A 27,057-nucleotide genomic window follows, 5' to 3' on the forward strand; every position below is an offset into this window, starting at 1 on the left:
AGCACTATGAGTTATGTTAAGTCATCCGACGGGTTCTTTTGCTGCTTTAGATGTCAACGCATTTTGTAGATTTGTCAGGGAGTTAAGTAGTCCCTTGAGCCGGAGCCAAGCTTGAGACGGAGCCAAGCATAGAACAGGCAGGCAGTATGCAAGCTTTCACCCTTCCACTCTGTCACTGTACTTTAATCCTTGACTACAGAACTCCCTGCTCTTCCAGTTCTAGGACTCTCTTGAACAGACTGTAGCCAATTAATTAGTTAATGCGTGCAGAAAGCTTAGAGCACTATTGAGTGCTAAGTATTATTATGATATTGATTTGCATCGTGCTGTCTGGTGATATTGAGATGTTAATACATAAAGATTATAATCAATGCAATGATACTCCTTGTCCCTTGCTACCCTGCTTCCAGAAATGAAAGGCTATTGAACTAACCACTGTTCACAAAATCTTCCCTACCTGTTCTCCAAGAGATGGTTTCCAAAACATTCAAAATTAGTCTCAAATCTATTGTATCTACACTAAACTTTTTCCCCTACACTCTCCCACCATTGCTAATGCCACTGCTGCTGCACAGTGGTAGCAGTTGTTGGGACTCTTAATTTAGACAAGGCCCCACTAATCAATGGTATTTTCACCATGTCACCCAGAGCAAGTCTGGGCAACTTGGAGGCAAGAATACCAGCAGCCACCAGCGCCTTGTCTACACTAAAGCTGCATCGGAGTTAGTAACAGTGGAAATTTTAGAGAAAATAAGCTAGTGGAGATAAGGCTTCAGATGGATGTTGGGGTGTGTGTGTGTGAATCAGTCAGTATTAAAATGAGTCCTTTGCTTTCTCTCCCTACACTTAGCTCCCTCTGCCTTGTAATATGCCAGAGCTGGGGTTTATTTTTGGTAAAACATCACCTCTGTATGAGGTTGAAAGAAACTCCAGAATTATTTGTATTATTTGATTTATATCAGTTAAGATAAACTATAATTATGGTTGTTGCTATTAACAGCGGTGATAAAAATCATGCAGGGATCACAAGTTTGGCACATATATTTATACTTGGGACTTGCAAGATCTCTGGGTTACTGGAGAGGGTGGTCAAGATGTGGATATGGAGCTGAGGAACGTGGGGCTTTCAGCTGGAGCTTCAGTCTTGAGCTTTGGATTTGGACTTTACAGCATCATCCTGACTTGAGGTTCATCTTATGTAAGCAGTTAGCGTTTCAGTAGAGAAATTTCCAAGTAATCTCTTTCTTGAATTGCAGGGCAGGCTGCACTGAGTCAGCTCAGCCCAGTCCCCACTGTGCAGAGGCTGCAACCAGTCTCACTCCATCACTTTAAATGAAACTGAGTCTCTGTGGTTTTCACTAATTTACTCATACGCAAGAGAAACGAGGAAGTATTTTCCCGTCTCTCTCTGATAATGAATGAGATATGAAAGAGCTTCATGGCCAGTAAGCGCCCAGCAGGGACTTCAGTTTGTCAAAATGTGCAAGGCATCTTCATCAAAATAACACAATGATTTTCTTTCCCTCTATTCCATGAAGTGAAAATTCACCCACCAGCAGCCAGAAACGTGCCCAGTTTTGCTTAGACAGTGGAATTGACTTTGAAAGACCAACCGTGTAGCAAAACTGATATATATGAAAACCGCTATTTCCCAGAGAGACGTGTTTTGTAATAACAAAGGCGTGTCAGAGCAGCTGCAGAGTGGGGCTTTTGCTGCAGCCAGGTGTGGTGTCCGCACCACAAGGACTCCAGTTGGAATATGTCATTCCCAAAGAATGTCACAAGCTGTAACCATGTTTCCTTCAGGAGATGTGTCCAGTTCTGTTTTCCAAGAATTCCCATTTCTGTTAGCCATATTCCCCAAATTTACTTTATGCATGTCAGAAGGACAGAGAGAAGAGTTCACAGAAGATTAAACAGGCACAAACACATTAAAAGAGACAGTGAGGGATGCAAATTGTTAAACAAAAACATTAGTCAACTTTAGATGTCTTGAGGGCTTTTTAGTACCTAAGCTTAATAAGATTAACCAGCTATTGAAGTTTAGCTCATGGTTAGCATTGCCACCAAAACAATCTATAGCAAAGTAAGCTAGGTATGGTGTGATTTTAGTGACCAAATCATAAACCGTGCTCGATAATGGACAACTGCTCCTCTGGAATATTGCCAGCAGTGCACCTGAAACAGGGTATGTTGTATCAGTCCTGTTTTCTGCATTAGTACTCCTCCACCTTTATTAAAAAGTGATCCCGTTTGAAGTAAGATTAAAGCAGTCATACTTTCTTGTGTTACTCCAACTCTGAATAATGAAACACACAGTAGCCTAAAGAAAGGTGGGACTTTAAAAATTACCCAATGACTGTCAGCAAGCCAGAAGAGGAAATGCCTGGGTTGCTATGCCCCCTCAAAACTACACTTCTTGAAATTTAAAGGAATAAAGTTTGTCGACTACATTTCATTTTACCATATTGTCCGTCACTAATTGAATGTTGTTTAACCAACGTTACCTGTTTTCACTGAACAACAGACCAGTGTTGTGCATCGTGGCTTTCACCCCATATATCACTTTCCTATATTTATTACTTCCCTTTGATTTAGCATTTTTTCTGAGTTTCTAAGCAATTATAACACACTGACCACAGTGGATTCCATAGCTATTCAGTCTTCAAATAGCGGGTGTTTGGGAGGGTGGGGATATCCTTGACAGAAGCTTCTCTGTGGTTTATATGGAGGCTAGATGCTGATTGGTTGCCGCATTATTCCAGGTTTGTCCAATTTTTATTATTTTATTTCCTGTATTAAATAGCACCCAGAAGTTCCGGTAAAATCAGGAACCCTTAAGGTAAGTGCTGCACAAACACATAGCAAGAGACAGTTCCTGCTCCAAAGAGCTCACAGTCTGAGACAAAACCCAACAAGTGGATGTAACAGAGGGAATGGAGGAAGGAATACAAGTATTACAGTGAGGGAAGCACATGGTTATATAGATCAGCTGTGTGTGTGTGTGTTGTGAATCATTTTAACAATCTATTAAGTCTATTAATCCCTGATATCAAAGAGGATCGAGTTTATCTGGTTCCTTTTTCTGTATGTGAAACAATTAGTGTCACAGCATTAGTGTCCTGCAATTGGTGGCTTTTCTCTCTTGAAAGCAGCACACAGCATAGAGCTGTGTAAATGTGAGGTTGCATGCAGAAAGCTGTGTGGCTGCAGCAATTTATTAGCGTTCATATTAGCACAGCTTCATCTAAAAATGCAGGGCTGAGCAAGTGACTCCTTTGAGACCTTTTTGCCTTTTGCGTACTGAGTTGTGATGTTGTCAGCACATCTCTGAGCTGACACATCTCTCCCCCTCCCGTTGCCTTTACGAGGGATGGTTGAATAACAACAGGATTTATTAGTACAAGCTCCTGTCAGCGCAGAACAATCCTTGCTGCTGACAGTGGTGTTATAGGAGAAGCCACTCCTCAGCACCGTATTAGCCAGGCAGGGGTTCTCCTCATGGTCCAACTCCACCACTTTTCCCAAGGCACTAAAAATGCCTTCTGTGTTCAGCAAATGGTTCAAAAAGTTAATTGTAAAATTAAGTGAGGACTCACGGCCCACAGCTCTAAGGGAAGACATGGCCTGGTGAGTGTGTGACCTTCCTGTGGAAGCAGCACTGCATGTGGGAGGAATCCAGTCGGATGGAGATGCCTGCGTCCGTAGCCTGACTCCCACTGGAGATCTGCATTCTATCAATACGCATCAGCAGATTGAAGAGATTCACAGCTGGTGACCTTTAAGAAATTATCTCTAAGGTGGTATTTCCCTCAGGCGGCTCTGTATTCTGACATTCAGCTCTTGAGCAATAGACCGTTCACCACTGGTGCCGTGTTTGAGTCAACGGGAAAGAGTTTTTTGCACATGCACTCAGTCCTCAGAACAATAGAGAGCATTCCACATTCCAAAACTACCACTCCTAAAATGGGAAAGCTTTGCACAATCTCCATGGCAAGTGCTGTGTTAATTGAGAAACCAAACTATATTTCCCCCATGGAGCAGGAAATTCCTCCCAGTCAATGCTGAAGACATAAGGGAGCAGAGCATGAGAAGAAAGTTCTACACTGCAGTTAGACACCCACAGCTGGCCTGTGCCAGCTGACTCAGGCTTGCAGAGCTCAGGCTGCAGGGCTGTTTAATTGCTGTGTAGACTTCCTGGCTTGGGCTGAAGCCTGGGCTGTAGGACACTGCAAGGCGGGAGTCAGAGCTCAGACTACACTGCAGTTAAACAGTCTCTCAGCCCAAGCCCAGCATGCCAGAGTCAGCTGGCACGGGCCAGCTGCGAGTTTTTAATTGCAATGTAGACATCCCCTCCCTGTCCAAAGAGCGCGCTGGTTTCTATTGCTGTTGTCCCTTCACCATTAGAATTATTCATTCTAAAAAGCTATTTAAAATTAACAAAGAGAATCATTAAGTAAAGTAGGTAGAAAAATGCACCTTCCATCTGGGAAACTACCTCATTTAGTACAACGAGTGAGCACATCCTCTGGTCCTGAGGAATAGAAGACTTAAACAAAATGGATTCAGGAGTGAGCTGCATAATGATGGGAAGCGTGTGGATCCCAGCTGGGCAAAATGTGGCAACAGTCAGTCTATCAGTGTTGGTAGAGTGCTGTGGAAAAATGTAAAGTCCCATGTAGATACTATGGATTATTACCTTGACCTTATTATTTATTTATTGGCAGTGGTCTGTGACACTTACAAACAGGATGGATTTTACAAACCTGATGAGTTCACAATTTAAGGGTCTGATCCTGCAAGGTGGCGAGTGCCCTCAACTCCTACTGGCTTCAAGGACCTGTAGATGTTCACACTTGCAGAAGGTGCTTGACACCTGCAGAATCAGGCACTAAGGCAGGCAAGTCACAGGAAAACAGGCCCCAAATAATGGGATTTGAAGTGATTAAAAGAGGAGAGGAGAGATGAATGGAAGAGGGGGTTTCAAAGGACTTGAAAGATTTGGGAAAGTTTGGTTGATGAGGAGAAAGGCTGCTCCAGGCATACGGGGTGGCATAAAAGAAGGTGCAAAGCTGAGAGTGGGAGTGGATGACAGAGGGAGACGTTACACTACTATCTAGAAAGCCCCAAAATCACTCTATTGTGCTAGGTGCTGTACGTAAATATATAGAGAGAGAGACAATCCCTGCTTCAAAGAAATGACAATCTAAATAGAAAAGATGGGCCGAGGGTGAGAGCAAGGAAGTCCTGTTCTCTACATTTCACTGATGGGGAACTGAGGCACAGAGAGAGTATGTGACATGCCCAAAATCACACAGAGAGTCTGTGGCAGAGCCTGGAATTTAGCTCATATCAGAGTATCAGTCCAATGCCTTAACCACACGGCCATCCTTCCTCCACTAATACGAAATAAAAAGGAAGGATTGAGAAGAGTATCGGGAGCATGATAAAGGGGAAATTAGAGCAAAGATAAATGTGGGGTAAGATGTACAGGGCTTTGCGGGGAAGATAAGGAGCTTCAATTAAATGTTGTTGGGGATATGGAACCAATGTAAGGATACAAGCAAAAAAGAGATATGGTCAGAGTAGAGGGGGAAAGAAAAATTATGTTAGCAGCTCTGATTTTGGTACACTGGAGGAGACAGAGTTGAGAGGCAAAGAGGTGAGACGGGAGAGGGCAAATACTGTTCCATGTGCGACAATGTCAAGATGGGCAGTGGTTTTAGCAGTGGGGTAGGGGCAGAGAGCAAGAAAAGAGACAGATTTTGTGATCGAAAAGGAAGAAGATTAGACTTGGCAAGAGTGTAACATGGAGTGGAGAGAGAAGAGGAGACAAGAGCAAAAGATAACACGCTTGGGAGGGAGGAAGGATAATGGAGTTGATCATGAAGACAGAGAAGGAAGGGGGAGGATTCAGAGGAGAGATCAATTTTGGAGAAAATGAGTTGCAGGTGGCAGCAGGATGCCAGAGAGGAAGCTAATAGCATGAGACCTGGTGGCAGGGGATAGACTGGAGCATGGAGAGAGAGAGAGATTTGGCCATCTGAGTAGAAGTGATAGAAGAGAGGAGATAATCCAGCAATGGGATCCAAATGGAGTGACCCCGCTGAGGTAAATGAGCACCATCTGACTCACTTGCCATCAGCTCTTCGTTTAAAAAATACCAAACGTATGTCAAAATGTGCTGAACTGACAGCCCCAAAGATAGACTACACGCAGCAGGGCCAGCAGCAAGGCAGGCTTCCCACATGCACATCGCCCAACCAGGGTGTGTTTCCTGTGGCCTGGAAGGTCCCCTCTCTATAGCCTTGGTCCCACTGCTGAATTACGTACAAGAGGAAGGGGGACTTGAATGATCACTTGCAGCAGTCTACAGACTGCTGTCAGCAACTGAGTCCCCCAAACTTTATTTCACATTGGTCACGAAGCAGTAACAATATGGTAACAGCATTGAGTCACCGCTGACCTGAGATTTGAACCCACAACCCAGTGGTGAAAGGCTCTGTCCCCCATTCGCAGTCCCCTTTGAGATTCCTCTCTCCTTGTAAGTTCCTACAGTTCCTCAGTCTGCTCCAGGCATAGTAAATTAGTGGGCAGAGAGGCTAGGTATAACTTTTTTCTGTATGGTGCCCTGCAAAATCAGAGCTTCTTCAAACCTATTCCTTAGAGACTATTCCTCCAGACTACAAGGTGAAATCCTCAGTTTATGAGGGAGGAAGTGAGAGCCTGTAAGTTTATTCTAAAACCTTTCTCATCTAGCACTACTGAAATTAGGGGCTGTAGTACTGTACAGGTCATTGAAAACCCAGAGCAGCACATTGCAGAGTAAAGTCAGAGGAAGCCCAACCGCCCCATTCCACTCTGGCTAAGCCTTCAGGGAAAGCCCAGGAGAAACGCACAACCCCCTGCCAGTTCACTCAAACTTTGTGGTCCCTGGTGGAATGGAGCTGTGCACTTTCTGTTCTGCATGCAGCCCCGTTGCTGCATGATCCTTCATCTGCTCCCTTTCATCATCATTGTGCATGGGAAGCAGAGAGACTCTTTGCTCCTCCGTCTGAGGCTTCTGTCATCTTTTCATTATTGCACGCTGTCAAAATGTTGTTCCTCTCCCCTACCCTCTTCCGCCCGCCTCCCTTTGGAATTCTGACTGCAAAATGAAAGCAGAGCCCTCTCTCTTTCTCTCACTGCCACTGAAGAGGCAGGAGATTGGCCCTGACACGTGCATGACCTGTGGAGAGATGAAGATGGCTTTGGGGAAGAGAGGAGTTTCTGGATGGAGGGAGGACATCCGCCTGTCTGCCTGGGGGATAACCCCATCTTTTCATACGGTTTGGGAGGTACTTGCTGAGGTTTGACAGATGGGAAGGGGTCCTCTGCAATCGATCCTTCCCAGCCCCCACCCTGCCGGGTGAATACATCAGTGTGATTCAGTCTAGCGCACTAGTCACAGGCAGCACATCAACTTCAATTTTGCAGATAAAAACACACAGATCTACATTCCATTCTGCTGCAAATCTCCACTGACCGCAAGGCGGTCCTGCCCCCAGCTCATGCCTTCCCCTGGAAGGCAGGCAGGCACGCACCGTGTGTCCCCGTGCTTGCACTGCATGCAACGTTTAGACAGCCAGCCTTTCTTTCCGAAGTCTCTTGTTTCCAAGGCTCCTTCAAAGTAACTCGAAGGGGGGTGGGGAGGAAGGCTGGTGGCTGGTGAAGGAGAAGTCCCGATGTTTGTATTCAGCGCGAGGGCTCCTGGAAGGAGCGCTAGGCTCTTTAGCTCTCTAATAGCAATTCTGTGAGCTGCAAGGAAAGCTGCTGCTGCTTGGAGCATCAATCACTCCGGCAGCTTCACAAATTAACAAGATTTGAGTGAGGCGTTGCCTCCAATTCTGAACCAAAACGAGACTTCTGTGTGTGTCTCCTCTACCCCCTCACATGCCCCAACCCTGCTGTCAGGAACAGAAGATTTGTTGGAGAAGAACCAGTAACGAAATGAAATCTCCAAACCACCCTTTGAAACCTGGCCTCGCTCATTTTCCGCCCCCCCCCCCTTTTTCTTTTTTTGGCTCCTTCTGCCTTGTTTGTGTTTTTCAGTAATTGTTTGGAAACTTGCACTACTCCATGTTTTAATACAATATCGATGCGTTGCCATGGAGAGGACAGGAATGCCATTAATGGTGCACTGATGTTGCCAAGCACCTGAACGTATTTTAATATAATCTTGGCTTTGCCTCATCTTTCCCACACCACCTCCCTCAGCACCGGAGAGGGAAAGAGATCTTGTGGCTTCACAGGCTGTCATGACTGCCCCACTGCCCTCGGGTGTACCCGCCTTTCCCTACCCCCACATGGTATTTCCAATCAGATTTGAAACGGATGTCCTGACACCTTCTGGCCATTAAAGAATGTATGACACGTCTCTCAAAAGCTGAAGTGTTTAACCCCTGGGCTCTGGCTAGATTCCAATTTGGGTAATTGCCCTCTGCCAGCCTATGTTTCGCTCCACAGTTTGAGTTGTATTCTTCACTTCATGTCCTCTACTCCTGTATAGTATTGCTGTGTCAGTTTCCTACTGTATCTAACCTGTCCCCTGGTGGGACATTGTAGAGACCAGAAACCTGTCCCCTGGTGGGACATTGTTGAGACCAGGGTTTCTGAGCTGCCTTCTTTTAAATGCTTGTTCTCCTTCACTGATTGCATTTGGCACAGTTCTAGGAGTACTCCCCTTCTACTCTTGGTATGCTTTTAAAAGGACAGCTATATTTATTTTATTATTGGCATTTCTTAGACTCTCCAATACTAGGGTGATGAGTGCCAATGATTACTGATGTCCCATAGTTGTGCCCCAGCATTAGGGCAAAAGTGCAAAATCTCTCTTCTGTGCCGTCCCATCATAATCCTGTCTCTAATCATTTAATACGCGTCTCTGCTCAGAGGAGGCAAAATGTTAAAGCACCACTGTGTTATCCTAGGATTCAGCAGAGACTGCTAGCTTAGGCATGTCTGCTGGAAACCGGTGTAGTAGCGGAGGATCCAAAGAGAAGAAAGAGACATGACCAGGACTGATGACAATGGGTTTAAAAGGAATAAGAAGGTAGAGTCTCTTTGACGTTGGGATAAGGGTTGGGTGGACTCATATAAGTTAGATGGGCAGGTTCCAGTGTGTACATTTCTGATATTCATTCTCTGAGCTAATGGCATCCCTAGAAGTTGTGGACAAAGGGCAACAGCTCTTCCTGGTGTTCTTACTGACATGTGACTTCTCTGTTTCACTTATTCAGTCTTCACAGGCCTGCTTTCTATTTAAAGAGAGCTGGACGTTCTTAGATGTTTGCTGTTTAGGGAATCAATGGTTTATCACTGTCCTTGAAAATAAGGATTAACATGGTTGCTTCTACAGTGACAATTAAACCCTCTGTTAACTCTGGGAGCCAGCTGGAGATGAATGTGACTGTGATATTAGATTTACATCTCTTAATTATGGTACTGCATCTATCTCAGTTGCTGTTGGTGTTTGTCCCTCCCTCTCCCCTTCTTCTTTCAGTCCAGACCAGTTGATATTTTTTTGAAGACATTAGAAATCAGTGGTTCCCAACTGCCACTTCAGGTTTTCACAGTAAGTCCCTCCAGTTCACTCTCTACCTTAATGAAAAGTGTGCTGAACACCTCAGTGTGCTGGTCTCATCCCCTTCAATCTTGTACACCATGGAACTTGGGACAGTTGAGCCATGACACTGGGGATGGTGTGTTAGAGCAGCCCAAGTTCCATGGCATGTTAAAGAGCAGCACAGTGAACAGGGAAGAGAAACAACTGCTGGCTGTTAGGGGAATGTCCATCTAGTCAAGTTCTCTGAGTGGCCATGCAGACATTGAGGAAGGACATCTAAATTGGCCTAAGCATTCTGGATGAAGCCTGAATGGGGCTGTTCTAGAGCAGCAAGTCTCAGAAAATAACTTTTGTATCCCTTTGTCACTGTAGATCAGTGATACTCAGACTGAGGCTCACGAGCTGCAAGTGGCTGCTGCAGCTCTGTGCAGCACATGGTATCAAAACACAGTGTGATTTAATTATTAACCAATCAGGATGCTGTTACTATGTTATTAACCAGTTGTAGTTGATAAAATAATAATACTTGGTCAGTCATTTTGCTGTGAAAATTTTATATATATATAAAAAACCTAAATATTTCCCTGTCATACTGTTTAAATAAGAATATATAGTACTTTAGTAAATGAAACAATGAATTCACACTATTGTGGCTCTTGGGTAATGTTGATTGCTAATTTGGCTCCTGAAACCACTGAGATCTGAGTATCACTGCTGTAGAGTAATATGCTGCTACCCTCCCTGAACCTGCACTTGGCTGGTGATCTTACATAGCTGGCAGTTTTTGTGGGTGGGGATGGAGAGGGGGTTTTGGTTTCTGCCATCACTCCAGATTCTTTCTTTCTTCCTTATGCTGTTGCTCAAACACCTTTCCAAATCTCCAGCACAGCAGAGACAAAACTAAACAAGCTGAGGGAAATACCCAATTCAGGTTTTCAGGCTAAGACGGCCTAGCTCCAAATATTGAAATTTTTAGATGACCAACTGGACAGCCAGCAAATTAGGTTTTCTTCTGCTAGCTGGCTAGATTTAAAATTTATGAAGTATCCTTTCTCCCCACAAGCTGAAAAGCCCAGCAATTCTGGCTCTTGGTGACTGCATTCAGCAGTATCACAATAGTGCCAATTGGTTACTTGAATTAAATGATTTTCATACAGTTGCTAGCTCTCTTTGACACAATTAAGAGGTGATCCAGGTCTGTTTGGGCTAATCAAGATTCTGCAATAACTTTCTAAGAGTCCATCCAGGTATTTCAGAGCAGTGCCTGCTGCCCTTTGTGTAATGCCTATGTACATGCACAGAAATACGCTACTGGAGGGACTATATAGACTAATCTCTGGATGTTCTTTGGCAGCCAGTTAAATCATACTAGCCCGCATTGTCAACACACATTAGATGAAAGGGAGAAGTTAGCCCTCTGTAATCACTTTACTTGTGTTCATGTTTCCACTTTTCACTTAGACTTGACTTATTGGAGCAGTTGCTGTCAACAGGCCAGCCTGGCTTGTCATGTTATCTGGTGTGTCACTTCGACCACTGTGCCTCCCTTATATGAATAACAGCCATTTAATTAGGATATTATAAGATGTTGGATCTGCTGCAGGTCCCTGCTGGAAGTGTCACCAGATATTCTGGAGATGGACAGATATATTATATTATTTCCCAGTAGCTCAGCTCAACAGGAGCTAACTTTTCAAATGAGATTTTTTTTTTTGAAGAAAACAGTTTTGTTTTCTCTCTCTCTCTCTCTCTCTCCCCTCTTCCTCCCTGCCGCCAACGGAGATCTGGTGTTAAAATATTCAGTATTCTGTCTAATTTCTTAACATGCAGTTTGTCAAGAAGTGAGTTTCCATTAAATCCTTGATAATTACCATTCTTGGACTTTGATAGACATTTTTCTTCTTTTCAATTTTTTTTCTCGAGCTCAAATTATCTGTATGCAAGATCATCCAGCTAGATTTCTGCCTATCAAGCATATCTCTGTGTTGGCACATTTTTTACCAGTTTCTGAGCAGATTAAGTGTTGCGGTGAGTTACTGCACTAGATGGGGTTCAAATTCTGAGTGGGTCACAAGTAAAATGAGTTTGGGGGTGTCAGCCTAGAACTTACTGAATGCTTTGTATCATCACTTTATTTCCCAACAATTGGGTACAATTACCAGTTTCCTTTGCTAAAAGAGAGGCTCAGGGCATGTTGAAGGGCAGTATTGAGGTGCACTAGAAGAAAAGTGTGGAGAGCCTGAGGCTGGTATAATGGGGTATGGTGTGGGACATGACTGGCAAGACCTGAAAGGGAAGCTTGCAGTGTATCTTTCCCCATTATGCCTGACTCTAGCCAATCTATTCAGTGCCTCACTGTTACAAGCCCTAAATTCAGCTAATTGGAAAGAATAATTCTTTGTTATTCTTTCCAATGTATTGTTTGAATAAATGGTGCTTTCTAGAGGTGTTGCAGCTGCCCTCTCGAAAGAACTGGTAGTAAGCGCACAGCCTCTGTTTCTCAACATATTGCCAAAGAAGTTAATGTATTGTGGCTGTACTGACTAATGCAGAGAGCTCTCCTTGCTTAGTTGCTGACTCACTGGCCTTTTTCTCCAGTGTTGGCTCCTGGTCATACTGTGAGAGAGCTTTCAAAAGTGGAAACATTGCTTCAAGCTCTCAAATAGTTCTGCCCAAGAGCTTGTCAAGATGCCAGAGGAAAAGAAAAGTGATGTGCAAGGCTAAGCCATTACCCAGACAGTGTGCAAGATAATGTACAGCAAGTTTTTCCCCCAAGGTAATGCCAAAATAAAGAATACTGTATATTGAATATTTAAAAAAAAATTAAGAAGGCAAAACAGCAAAGAGAAAGCTATTGCTGTCAGGCTCAGAGCCCAGAGAGAGCTTTCTGCAGTGAGTAGCGCATGAATCAATCACAACTGGCCATGATGGGCCATCCAGTCCCATTATCTTCAAAGGAGTTCTTAGTAGTTTGAGGCTCTCTCAAGCATATTGATACCTCACAGGATTAGGAGAAAGAGGGAAGGATACCCAGAGGTGGCAGGATGGATCTCCAGTGTGACAGTTAGTGAAAGAAGATTAAGGGAGAGGTGAGGCTTGTCATGGTACTGTATCTATACAGCCATCAGAGGAGAAAGCGTTGTGCTCCAGGTCACTCATACAGCACAGCAGATCTGGAAGCCTGGACAGTAAATGCAAAGAAAAAAAACTTCCAAAACTTAGTTTGTAGACCTGTGTGCGTGTGCTTTAGTCACACTGCCTAACCTCAAACATAGTTTCCACTGCCCCCAAACCAGGGCAAAGAGAGACTAATAGCATATGGAACGTGAACTACTCTCTGTGTGCCTTTGATCTGGAGTGCAGATGGAGGAGTAAGCCAGCTCTTTGGACTTTTCTGGCCCCAAGCACCACCTCTGTTGATGGGACCCTCTTTGCAGCTGATTTGAAACTCATGAACTTCACAGGTGCCACCTGTGCAAGATAATCCCTTGCTGTGCATCAGCCCGTGGCTTCTGGCGGTCTGGCTTTAAATAATAGGAAGAGCAAACTTTAAACATAACACCAGGGGAGTCTGGTTCCTTCTCCCACTTTCCCCCATACCAAGCTTTGCTCATAACACTCCCCAGTTAGTGAGTGAAGACAACATGTAGTGAATGAAAATCAACCAAGAAATTTGGCATAAGGTAAAGAAAGAAAAGAAGCATTTATGTCAAGGCAGGTAGTCTACTGACCAAACAGAAATTGCTTCTCCTCTCTTTGGGGAGTATATTCCTCTCTACACACTGGCCCTGGGAAATAGGAAAGTGGAAAGAACATTAACAGGCCTTTTGTGCGTGGCATTGACTTATTCCCATTCAACGCAAATATCTGTTCAGCTTAATGGAAAAGGCTGTTGGACGCTTCCAGATCAGGTGGGTGAATCGATTAGGAGTCACAAGGCTGAAAGTTAAGTCAAAGGCAAGAGCAAGCTGATCACATTGTTAGGGTGGCTGGAAGCCGCTGTCCATGGACACAGAATTGCTGGTGACTATTAAGCGTGCTATCAAGGAGAGCTGTCTCACAGATGTCAGCTAATCAAAGTCAGTACATTTCCTTTCTCTTCTTCAGAAGGAGATCCTGTCCTGCTTTCTAAGACATTACTAACTGAGTGGCTGCTTTTAATAGAGTGTGCACAGAAAATGGTTCTAGGCAATTGAATTAGGATTGCGTTATTAGTCCATCTGTGCAATATGCTCTGTTTATTGACAATCTGGTTAGGGAGGCTGGAGGTTGTTAAAGGGAAAGTGTTTCTGACTGTTAAATTTTGGGATTTGTCCATCTGCTAATAGGAGATGCAACTAGAGAGGAGTCTCATTAGACTGGAAACGTGCTCGAGGTGAACTTTCTACACTCTGCGAGTCAGAATCTGATGTTCATCCTGTATGTTTCTGGGAGGAGAGAGGTGTATGTTAAGGGACCATCAGGTGGTACAGTATCAGTTCTCCCCTCCCCAGTTTGTTGTGAGCTATGCACACATCCTTGTTACCCACCTGCACTGGAGACACCTGTTAGGATATGGAATTGTATTCAGTGCTCGAGGGAAAAGCATCTTTTGTTTGGATTTCCAAAGGTAAGATCTGTTCTGCGGCAACCAGCAGCCAAAGTCATTCTCTGAATGTCATTCTTTCAGTGAGGCCTCTTTGAATGAAAGGCACATGCAGCAGTGGAAAGGAGTGCGTGCTTCTCTGGCAGTTCAGGGAGGGGTGGGTCATGACCTTCAGCAGCTGGTTTTATGTGCATGATGTAGGCTTCAAGCTTTTCCCGTTAGAGTAGCCTTATTCTTGCGGTATTTGAGGTGGGAAGCTTATTGTTAAAGATGATAGCAGCAAGTGGTGGTGGGTGGGGGTGTAATACATACACTCTCCATATGCAAACAGCAAACTATTTTTTTAAGACAGTAGGTGCAAACTATTGCCTGGGGGATAGAAAAATGCCAGAGATCATAATACTCTGCCAAAAACTCCTTGTGGCTTTCAGCTTCTTCAGTGGCCGCTTTCGAGCCTGGTGATCAGTGCATTCCCTTTCAGCTCTCGAGCATATGGTATATTTGTTACATATCAGGAGCCCGCAGTAGTGGTCCAGTAGTGTGGGCTGTAAATAGGCATGGCACATCATTTTCTAGCATTCTGTTACGTTAGAGAACTCACTTCACCCACGTTATGAGAGAAAATAGAATGTAATTTTTTTTCTTGGACGTCTGTGTCTTTGTTCATAGGTTAATACTGAAACCCCATGCTGAGAGAAGCAGCAGAAATTAGTAAGGAACTGGCAGGATTGACTTATGAGCACAGACTTTGAAAAACTAAATCTGTCTACCATGACTATAAGGCGACTAAAGAGACACATTGTAACTGTATTTGGGGATAGCAAACACCGCAGAAGGGAGGAATTAGTTACGGTGGTCCAAGGGGGTATAATTAAGGTTTTGTTTACAAGGCCCTGCAGTTGGGACTATGGGGGTGTGACCTGTAGCACATACTAGTGTGCTGTGCTATAATTCCCCATGTGGATGCTGTAGGTGCAAATTAAAAGGTACCTAGTTCAGGTTAACAAACTTTAATGTGAACTAGGTACCTTTTCATTTGCACCTGCAGTATCCACATGGAGTTACAGTGCAGCACATTAGTGCACGCCACAGTTCACACCCCCGTAGTCCAAAGTGGGGGCCATGTAGACATAGTCTGAGTATGTGGAGGGCAAGGGTGGGTGTTATATTTAAGAAAAGGATTTAAGCTGAATATCAGAGTCCTCTTCCTGACAGTGAGATACAGAATAATTTTCCATAGTAAGAGATGGAAGTCCCATCACGTAGAATCTTTAACATTAGACTGTACAAAACACTAAATATTTTAATGCAGGAAAAAATTCCGCATTGGGCAAGGTCATACAATAGGTCTTTAACATCTAGCATACTACTGGTGTGTAGCCCCTCCTCAAGATATGGCTCATACCTCCTCCTGGTATGTGCCACTTGGAGTGACTTCTCCCCTCTTCTCGCATGGGTTGGGTTTTCGGCTCTTTTTCTGACGCTTGATGCCTCCACCCCAGGTGATTCGTCACTGTGCCCGAGATCCAAGGCATACTGTCCCTTGGGGAAATGAACAATGCTACTAAAGGACGAGGAATATGAAAAGCCCCTGAAGTACTCAAGAAACAATAAAGTACATCAAAACACACCACAGCAAAGAAATGACGCACCCCAAAATAACCGTATAACAAAGAGGAACTTTACTGGAAGCAGGAAAATAGGAAAGGAAATGATTCGGGTTAACTAATACGTATTAGCATATCAACAAATTCCCCATTTCACAACTCTTTCCAACTCCCAGCTCCCTTTCTGGCATCTTCCGACGTAGTTGGCATGCTGAGATTGAGGCCTGAGATGAGTGCTGCAACACTGTGAACATTGGTTAGTGTAAACAGAAAGGGTCCCTTTACCCTGTCTTTGCCCATGGGTAGGGCACAGTCCTCCTACCAAGCTTGCTGGCTCTCTAATTTGAAGTCCTGTGAAGGTTTCAGCTGGCTTTCAGTAACCAGCACCGGGTCAGACCTTTGCCACTCTGGACGTGGATCTCCACAGGGTTGGATCATCCTGATCCATGCAACCTTCCCACAGCAGTTCAGACTCCCTTTGTGGGAAGTGGGAGTTAATCAGAGACTCTCTGAGCTGTTCTGCTTCTTTCTCTCACAGCTCCCAAACTCAAAACTGAAACAAAAACTAGTGTCTTTTGTCTCTGTCCGGCTGTCCCCTCCCACAGAGGGCATGTCTGTACGGCCGTGGAGGGGGATGATTCCCAGCATGGGCAGACAGACTCACAGCACTACCTCAGCTCGAACTCTCTCTCTAAAACGACCCGTGCGGAGGTTGCAACACAGGCAGCAGTTTGCACTAGCCGCCCATGCTTGGACTCAGGGGGCTAGCCCACGCTGTTGCCAATGGCCACCACAGCCGCACTGCCATTGTTTGCTCACGAGGTCGAGCTGAGCTAGTGCAAGTCTGTCTACCCGTGCTGGGAATCACACCTTCCAGAGGCAGTGTAGACCTCCCCTGTGGGGCTGAGCAGCCTTGGCTCACCATTGGCCCTGTAAACTGCTTATCCATATCACCCCATGTGAAACCTCCCAACTGCCTCAGCAAGCTTTTCCAGTCCATTCTGTCCCCACCCTGACTCCAAGTCCACTGTGAAATGGTGTCAGTGGGCTCTTGTAGTCATTCCAGTTGTTGTCCTGAGGGTAGGACCCCCAAGAGGCTTAGTCTGGGACTCCAGGAGCTGGCACAATCCAAGTATGGGGTCACAGGTGTATTTGCTGTTGTGGACAAAAATTAATTTTCTAAACCCGGAACTTTAAAGGTCATATCAGGAGCATGATGCAAGTTATATCATTGTAGGCCTACTCAAAGGAACCCAAAGGAATAGACACCCAACTCCCACTGAAAGTCTGCAGGTACCACAGGCCTCTTTCAGTTCCCAGCCTTAAACACTACAGTTTGTGCTAGCCTACTGGTTCATAAGACAGACCCAAGGGTGAGCTGAACCTTGGAGCCCTGGCATCTTCAGTCACCTGACAGAGGCTAGAAGAATCATGGAGAGGGAAATCTGAAAAGAGCGTAGTTGTGAGACCGTACATGTTGCCAGTCCTGCAGAATAGCCCTGTTCATGAGGGCTATAAAATTCAATCCATATGAAAACAAACAAGACAGTCTGGAGACAACCCACATTTCTAGAGGTCAAACCTCAGGTAACCTTGCAGGATCACATAAAGTGTCTGTATTGTGTATTCATCCATTTCATCTAGAGAAAGGGAAAAAAAGTTTAAGTGAAAGCTAAACTAGGGAATCCAATCCATCCAGTTACTACAGAGCAAAGATTGTGGAATATCAATGCACTTTGAAATCTGTATCGTCGTAGACCCTGGTGTATGTGTGATGATTTGCAAGTAACCTGACGGTGCATGAAATAATTGTCTTTGTAGATCTGAAACAACATTGACATCCGCTTTGCAATTTAAATGAAAGAAACACAGTGGAGTTCTTTTAAATGCATAACCTTGGTGCACTGATTTATTTTTTCTTTATAATAGGTTAATTACTTGAACAGGTATTGGTTTAACAGTGTTCCATTCTATTGTACAGCAATAAGATACACTTAAAGTCATGTATTGCCGGGCAATTATAGCACACTGCCTCAGGTGGTATTATATAATAAAAGGCCAAAGACAAAGTGATTTTAATCACCTGGGTAGAACACCGATATCCTAGAAATGTTCTGTTTGGAGTGTCCTGTTGCTGCCATGAATGGAAATTGCAAAGCAAATAAAATAGCAATAAGGAATAATCTCGCTTAATTATTTATTGTGCATCATGTCAGTGGTGCAAGTACAACATAACCAGTAGCCATTTGGAAAACTCCATTTGTGTCCAGCGTCCTAATGCTATTTCTTAATAATAAATGGTTGAGTTTGTGGAGAGGCCAATGGCTTTGACTGAATAGGTTTGTCGTTTTCAGCATCTCAGTTTTGCTATTGTGTGGCACTTGGAGATAAGCAGGGAATTAGTCGATGTTAATACGTTTACTTTTTTATCAGGTGAAGTGTTTGTTAAAGAGGGTTCCCCAATATGTGATAAAATCTTTATTCTGAGCTATGAAACGGAAATGGAATGTGATGATCTTTGTAATGCATTCAGTGGGAAACCACTTAAAATTTTCAACAAAGAACCTTGCACCCCTAATTATGAACTGTTACTCTCTAAATAGCAGAATTTAATCTTGTCTAATCTTTGTATCAATACTTGCATTATCAGACCTGTCAGGTTGCCCTCATTTTGTGGGGGTTCAATTTCATGCCATTTTAAGCAATTTCACTGGTGAAGCACAGAAATTTGCAATGTATTTAAATGGAAATTCTCAGTAAAACTTGCTCAAACCTCATTTGAGCTCTGGGTAGAATAAAGTCCATTATGTTGTGAGAATGGAAGGAATGTGAGTGTGGATGTCTATGTATATGTGATATAACTTATAGCCTTTTTCTAGTAGCATCTGCCACCCCTCTAGTCTGAGTTGCTTTTTAGCAGAGAGTTATTTGAGCTTTATGCTCGGTGTTTCAATCACAGCTCTGGTTTCTTAGTAAGATTTAATAACATAAGTAAATTCACAGCACAAAATGCACAGAATTGCAAATGTCAAGGTGAGCACAGTTGGCAGGTGAGCTCCAATCCGTAGCTCGTGCTAATGAAAAATTATCTAGATTGTATACATTTAAAATCTTTTATTTCTCTAGAAATCTAACATGACACGTTCACAGTCAGTGTGATCTCTGATGGAGAGAGCACTCTGGTTAGATAGTTGTCTGTGACTTCATTCCCATCAGGATGTGCACAGACTCCAAGTGCCTTCTGGGTAAAAATAATTTCAAAATGCCTAAAGCATTTGTTTTGTGTTTGCATTGAAAGGAGTGGATAGCTACAGAACAGAGAGTAGATCTTGAAAAATATGTGAGAAAAGTCCCTGGCCCCAAAGCAAAAGCAGCATGCACATGCTGCTCGGTACTTGCACATCACCACACTTTGGGTGCACACTGCTGTCATGCTTATTTTCATCCCGTTCTACTAACGAATACCACTTGTGAGTTGGGGATTGGTATTTCTGCACAGGGGTTTCTTCCTTCCTCTCCCCAGCCTGCAATGTAGCAAAACAGATCAGAAATAAGTGGAGTGGTATTCCTTAGGGTTATTGTTTAACTCCTTCAGTGCTGGATTTTTCTATGATGTGCGTTTGTTTAAAGCAGCCCTCTAGCAGCAAATGTGGTTGTAATTCATGCTTCCTGTTTCCATTCAAGATATCTCGGCTTTGGCATGCTCACATAAGATTGCTGCTGCTGCTGCACTTGATATAACTTTGTTCTTTCCCAGTTCAGCTGGGATACTGCTTCTGGTCCCAAACAGCATTCAACTTACATTAGGGGGATCTGAATTCCAGGAAAAAAAAAAATGTTTTGTCCCGAGTAGACTCTTTTTTGGCCAGATTTTTCAAAAACTCAGCTTACTCCCTTGCAATGTTTCTCTGCAGAAAGATTAGGGGGACTCCAGCTGGTTCACTTTGCAGTCTGCTGGGAGCCTGTGCTGATCAGTCCCTTCTTTTTAGCTCACCGGTCTTTGGTGATAGCAGCATCTGAATTTGCTAACGCTAACAGCTGTGCTTGGTTTTAATTAGGGCTGTCAAGCGATTAAAAAAATTAATCGCACTGTTAAGCAATAATAGAATACCATTTATATAAATACTTTGGATGTTTTCCACATTTTCAAATATATTGATTTCAATTACAACAAGAATACAAAGTGTACAGTGCTCACTTTATCTTTATTTTTATTATAAATATTTGCACTGTAAAAAACAAAAGAAATAGTATTTTTCAATTCACTTAATACAAGTACTGTAGTGCAATCTCTTTATCATGAAAGTTTAAATTACAAATGTAGAATTATGTACAAAAAAAAAACTGCATTCAAAAATAAAACACTGTGAAACTTTAGAGCCTACAAGTCCGCTCAAGTCCTACTTTTTAGTCAGCCAAGCACACAGACAAACAAGTTTGTTTACATTTGCAGAAGATAATGCTGCCTGCTCCTTGTTTACAATGTCACCTGAAAGGGAGAACAGGTGTTCGCATGGTACTGCTGTAGCCGTCGCTGAAAGATATTTACATGCTAAAGATTCATATGTCCCTTAACGTTTCAACCACCATTCCAGAGGACATGCGTCCATGCTTGATAACGATCCAAAGCAATGCAGAGCAACGCATGTTCATTTTCATCATCTGAGTCAGATGCGACCAGCAGAAGGTAGATTTTATTTTTTGGTGGTTCGGGTTCTGTAGTTTCTGCATCGGAGTGTTGCTCTTTTAAGACTTCTGAAAGCATGCTCCACACCCTGTCCTGATCAGATTTTGCAAGACACTTCAGATTCTTAAATCTTGGGTCAAGTGCTCTAGCTATCTTTAGAAATCTCACATTGGTACCTTCTTTGCATTTTGTCAAATCTGCAGTGAAAGTGTTCTTAAAACAAACAACATGCTAGGTCATCATCAAAGACTGCTATAACATGAAATATATGGCAGAATCTGGGTAAAACACAGAGTAGGAGACATACAATTCTCCTCCAAGGAGTTCAGTCACAATTTTAATTAATGCTTTTTTTTTTTAACGAGCGTCATCAACATGGAAGCATGTCCTCTGGAATGGTGGCCAAAGCATGAAGGGGCATACGAATGTTCAGCAGATCTGGCATGTATATACCTTGCAATGCTGGCTACAAAAGTGCCATGCGAATGTCTGTTCTCACTTTCAGGTGACATTGTAAATAAGAAGAGGGCAGCATTATCTTCCTGTAAATGTAAACAAACTTGTTTGTCTTAGCAATTGGCTGAACAAAAAGTAGGACTGAGTGGACTTGTAGACTCTAAAGTTTTACATTGTTTTGGTTTTGAGTGCAGTTATGCAACAAAAAAAATCTACATTTGTAAGTTTTGCTTTCACGATAAAGAGATTGCACTACAGTACTTGTAGGAGGTGAATTGAAAAATACTTTTTCTATTGTTTATCATTTTCACAGTGCAAATATTTGTAATGAAAATAATATAAAGTGAGTACTGCATACTTTGTATTCTGTGTTGTAATTGAAATCAATATATTTGAAAATGTAGAAAAACATCCAAAATATTTAATAAATTTCAATTGGTATTCTGTTGTTTAACAATGCAATTACACCTGTGATTAATTGCGATTAATTTTTTAAATCGTGATTAATTGTTTTGAGTGAATCGCATCAGTTATCCGCAATTAATTTCTCTCCCCACTCTGAACTCTAGAGTACAGATGTGGGGACCCGCATGAAAGACCCCCTAAGTTTATTTCTACCAGCTTAGGTAAAAACTTCCGCAAGGCACAAATTCTTTGCCCTTGGAAGGTACGCTGCCACCACCAAGTGATTTAACAAAGAATCAGGGAAAGGACCACTTGGAGTTCCTATTCCCGCAAAATATCCAATTGGTTACAAAGTGATCACAGACCCAAACCCCTGGGTCTTAGGACAATAGAGAAATCAATCAGGTTCTTAAAAGAAGGATTTTATTTAAAAAAAAAAGGTAAAAATCACCTCTAAAATCAGGAAGGAAAATAACTTTACAGGGTAACAAAAGATTCAAAAACACAGCAGAACTTCCTCTAGGCTTAGTTTCAAAGTTACAAAAAACAGGAATAAACCTCCCTCCAGCAAAGGAAAAATTCACAAGCTAAACAAAAGATAATCTAACACGCCTTGCCTGGCTTTTACTTACAATTTTTGTAATATGAGAGAATTTTAGGATGGTTTATAGGAGAAGGAGTTTTCTGACCTGATGCTTCTCTGCTTCCCAAGAGAACACCTAAGAACAAAGCCTTCCCTCCCCACCCCCAAGATTTGAAAGTATCTTCTTTCCCCATTGGTCCTTTTGGTCAGGTGCCAACTAGGTTATTTGAGCTTCTTAACCCCTTACAGGTAAGGAGGGATGCTAGGCTACCCTTAGCTGTATGGTTATGGTTATGACAACAGCCCTAGTTTTAATACTGTTTGTACAGACCCTTGTGTGAAAGAGCTCAGGAAAATGCAGGAGTCATAGCTATGGACAAAGCAAAAGAGAGAGTAGGGGCTGGTCCTGGGCAAGATTTCTCCCACCACTCTGCCAAAGCACCTCACTCCTGAACTATATCAACCCCTGATGTTCGAGCCCTGGGCTCTTCAGACATAGCTATGTCAATGTACCTCTGTGCTGAGCTACAGAACTCCCGCTATTCCAGTCTAGATTCTGCATCCTTTCTTTCTCCAGCTCTGCTAATGGGATTGGTCCTTGCCAGCAGCATTTTCTGTCTGTCCCAATTCTGTTTACTTCTGATCAGACGCTGCCAATTGTGGCATGTTGCCACACCGTGTGACTTTTATGATGTGGACAAATATCCACTGAGGACTATATAGTCGCCACCAAATTTATTTCATTGGTGACCTCACCCAGTTCTCCAGAGGGTGAAGGTTAGTGCATTAATTTACTGTGCCAATTTACCCTCTGCAATGCTTTTGAGAGAATGTCCTGAATTCAATACCTTTACATTACTTTTATATGATTCTACGTTCTATAAGGTAAATTTGCTGCCAATATAAAATGTCTTCAAGTATCTCAGGAAGGAAGGTTTGCTTGAGCTGGTGTTCATTATACGAAGATTAATGGGGCCACTGATCCCATTTATTTGTTATTGACCCTTAGCTTAATACAGCAGGTCAAGCATCCCTACTTTTAGCTTCAGGACAGGTTTACTTAGTGCATAGATTTCCTTCTTGTTGTGTAATATCTTTTCCCAGGAAAGTTCCAGTCAGCTGCCGCATCTGATTTTAATGAAGTTCCTACTTTCACCCCGTTCTACAGATGGATAATGTGAGCTGTAGAAGGATGCTCTGACTTAACCAGGCTTTCATGGTGAGTCCTGGTTGTTCACAGGGAACTGTAACCCAATACGTCCCTGGTCCACAGTGAATAACTCTAGTCACAAACATTTTTTTAAACTTGACACCAGCAATAAGGATAATTTTCAATGGGAATCTGACCTATAACTGCATAGAGATCCAAACTGTTCTAGCATGTGTCCCTGAATGCACACACACGCGCACACACACTGTGTTTTGCATGCTGCATTCCAAAAAAGCATCCGTCCTGCCTTCACTAGGAGCTCTCTCCCACAAGTACCAGCAGGATTCTAGACCTCAACACTTTCTTCCCTCTCTATAATATCATACTCCTTCAAGGGTCCCCTAATCGGGGGTATTTTGTATTTTAGTATTATTGCTGTTGTCTGAGGAAAGCCATAATGTAATCTTTAATAATGCATTGCTTCACGTTTCTGATTTCCCTCGCCTTCTCTGATCAGCATAACTTAAATGCCTTCTCCGGTAATATAAGCTCTTCAGGCAGCAATCTGGTCTACAAACCTCTCTGTAAAGTTCTAGTGGTGCTATATAATGTCACTTTTCTTCAGTTACACACCATTGTTCTTGGCTTTTGGAGGCCTGAGGTTAAAATCTCTCACACCGTCTTCAAAACCCTTCTAATCATTAGGGTAGAAGCCAGAATTCCTAAGAGAAGGACAGCAGGGTTATCCTCTTCTATACCTGTTGGTAATGTTCACAGCCTTGGCTGTATCTTCTTCCCACTGTCTCTCATTACCAAGAGAGTGCCAGCTGGAGGAGAAGGGGGAAAATAACTAAGGCAATAATGAACTTTTCACTTTTTAAACCTTATTGACAATTCATCTTTAATCTTCAGACAAATTGTGCCCTTCCCTGATAATTTATTCAGTTCCAGCAACTCCTAGGTATTGAGTGATGAGCCTGATTTCAGTCCACAAACACCCACAGAGATCTGCCACACTTTCAGTATACTATGAAAGTCTGAAGAGGACATATTTGTCCTTTCTGAAAAATCAGTGGCTTTCCTGCATCATCCTGTCCAAGTTTTAGGTGTACTCTGGCAACTGCAGGAGTTCTATTACTCCTGCCAGCTTCCAACCTAAGGGCACTTTCTTAGCACTCCAGGTTTTCTAATTGACACAGTAAAAAGTGCCTTCATTTCACATTTTCCCTTTCTCTTTGTAAACTCTTCACAAGAGATTCTGCATACGCCAGTTGCACACTCGACCAGATCCCTGTGTCCTTCATCTCTTCAAGCTAGGCACTCATTTTGTCTTCCTTGTCCTGGTGCATGTAATACCATAGTATGTGCAACAGCTTAAACTATCTTCCTTGTTCCACGGTTTGTTAAACAACTGCTGCCCGCATCACATAGGAAGCCTTCTATTTTTACACTGTTCTTGTGAAACCTAAACATTATCCGCCATGCAGGAAACACTGCTGACCCCATTTGGGCTGTTTCTTTCTACTACCTGAAATTCCATGTGCCCAGAATCCCCTCTGACTTCTTCATCTCGAAATTCTTTCTAGTTCTCTCTCAAATTCATCGGTTCCCTGAGTCTTTCTTTCATTATGAAATACTGTTGTATCTTTCATATAAAGAAAGAGCTGAAAACCCACTTCAAGGCTGCTGAAAGCATAGTGAATATAGCTTAAAAGGTCTGTCTTCTATTACAGCTCCTAGTTTATTCTACATACACTTATTATCCTTTGTGTACTACATGGAACAATTTCTTCTTCTTCTTCTGGTTTGTGGAATCCTTGTACACGTGATTTCCTGGTATTCAGTTTCTCCTATGGGTCTCTCCTTATCTCTTCATTTTAAAGACTTCCATTTGGCCGCTTCTGTGAACACTCCTTCAGCAAGAATCCACCTGATTTTCTAAAGCTTCATGTCAACTCTTAAAGACAAGCATTTCTAATGCTGGCTGCTGCAAGGATCGCACTTGGCACGTGAACCAGGGGCATTAGTCATGCCTAAATCTGCTTCTTCTTACAGTTCTTCAAATGAGACACATCGTCAAGGTTTCCTGTTCCACGCAAGTCTCTTTTTATTAGCACTTTCAGGGCTGTTTCAATCATACTTGACAGTTCTGGATCTATCTCCCATATACCAGTTGTCTAAGGAATTGTCCCTCCCCAGATCTTCAGGATTAGGGGGGAGAGAGGATACTATGATCCCAGTTGGAGATCAGTTTCCCACAGTCTCTGCCTCTCTTCTTTCCACTGTCTGGGGATTCCTCCTTCCAAAGGGATGGAGTTACCGGACCAAGTTCTCTTATTTGAAGAACCTTTATTCTTAAGACCTTGACACTCCTACCCTTTCATCCCTGTTCTTCTATTTCTCTCCTACGTTCACTAATTTCAAAAGCAAGATAGGTTCTTGCCTATTCCATTTCCAGCCATATTTAGCACATAGGTAACAAGGAGATAGGCACCTCATAAATACCATAGATTTTGTATGTTTCCTGTTCCTGTGTCCATATACTGTTCATGCAGAGCTGTCAGCACCACTTTCTCCATGAGCTATTCCAACAGCTCTCTTCTCTCTCATCTCCTCCAGAATTTACATTGCTTTTTCCAATGCCACATAATCACAGTTCAACAGAGATCTGGTTTGGGCCATGCCTCTTATTAATTGCTTGTATTCCAGTTGCATCTTGGGGTCCCAGACAGGATCAAGATCCAACTGTGCTGATTTATTTAGACCAGTTCTGAGTCCTTTGCTGTCCTTTGTACGCGACCCCCCTCCCCCTTCTCCTCTTCACTGCCATCTTCCTCAGTCAGGTCAGGAGAATAAAAGCATCATCTCCTTGATTCTCCTGTATGCAGGCTGAATAAATGTGCCCCACAGTTCATGGGCGTCTTCTCACAGTTGTTCTCTGCTTGTCTCTTCTCTGAAGAGACACCTACACTTGAGCTTTCCAAAAAGAACAGAACAATCAGGTCTCTCTTCAGATTTCCCCTGTAAACTGTTGCCCTGCCCAGTGAGCTAAGAAGCATATTTCTCACATCACTGTTGATTATAAAGGTTTTAGTCAGACAGCTGCAGGTAAGCAAATGATTTTTTTTTTTTTCACTTGAGTGTTGCAAATTACCTCTCAGCACAAACTACATACCTCAAGTATTCTAGACATCTTACACAAATTCAGGAATCTTAATATCTCACCCAATTTTTTACATTAATCTCCCTTTAATCCAGGCAGCACTGTAAGGACTAAAGATCCTTTACATTACATACAGGTAGGATTATGGCTTATTCATTAGGGAGAGAGAGAGATTGATTTTTCTTCTTTGCATCCTTGATAACTTTCCCTTTGCTGAAATCCTTGCAGACACTTCTCCCTGCTCAGCCTGTCTCCACAGGAGGTGAAGATGTAACCCTCAGTATGAAAGGTAAATACCACGACTCCCATTGAAAGCAGAAAATGAGCACTCCTGCTTCTCTGACAGAAAGGTTGTATTGTGAATTAAGCCCTGCAAGATGATCTGCCCTTAAATCCTCCTCTCTTGTGTTAAAGACTATATTGTCGTCCTGCATTTTCTCTATTTATTTGTTGCTTTACCATGGAATGAGGAAACTTTCAGATCCAAAGACAGATGCTTGTCAATAAATACCCCCCTTTAGGATTTCCTTAAATTCAAAGTTCAGATGTCACCACAAATCTGTCACATGTTAAGCAGCAAATCACGGTGAGGAAAAACAGAAAGAGCTCTCAGCCTAAAGTGCTAAAAACCACTCTGTATATGGACAGGGACATTGCAAGATACATTCTGCATAGTCTCCCCAGATGACTGGATATGGAGCTTGGATGACAAGCCGTAGACCAGTCTGTGTATTTATTTTAAGAAAATGTGCAGAATACATTTTATGTGACATAGCAAAACCATCTAGCAGAAGTAATGAAGGCAATTCTAAAATAA

The 27,057-nt window shown here is 42.9% G+C and overlaps 1 protein-coding gene across 2 annotated transcripts in view; it reads left to right on the forward strand.

Moving 5' to 3' along the window:
* Positions 1-27,057, forward strand: part of LOC144265708 (transmembrane protein 263-B-like) — a 312,864-nt gene that overhangs the window by 226,217 nt on the left and 59,590 nt on the right. The window contains exons 2-3 of one of the 2 annotated variants that reach the window (XM_077818586.1): positions 23,096-23,146; positions 26,469-26,529. The exons of the other annotated variant lie outside the window; for it this stretch is intronic. Of the exons in view, the coding sequence (XP_077674712.1) occupies positions 23,144-23,146; positions 26,469-26,529 (64 nt within the window). The 5' untranslated portion in view covers positions 23,096-23,143. The remainder of the gene's footprint in view (positions 1-23,095; positions 23,147-26,468; positions 26,530-27,057) is intronic. 2 annotated transcript variants of the gene reach the window in all.

Source organism: Eretmochelys imbricata, chromosome 6 (genome assembly GCF_965152235.1).
Source record: "Eretmochelys imbricata isolate rEreImb1 chromosome 6, rEreImb1.hap1, whole genome shotgun sequence".
NCBI classification, from domain to species: Eukaryota; Metazoa; Chordata; order Testudines; family Cheloniidae; genus Eretmochelys; species Eretmochelys imbricata.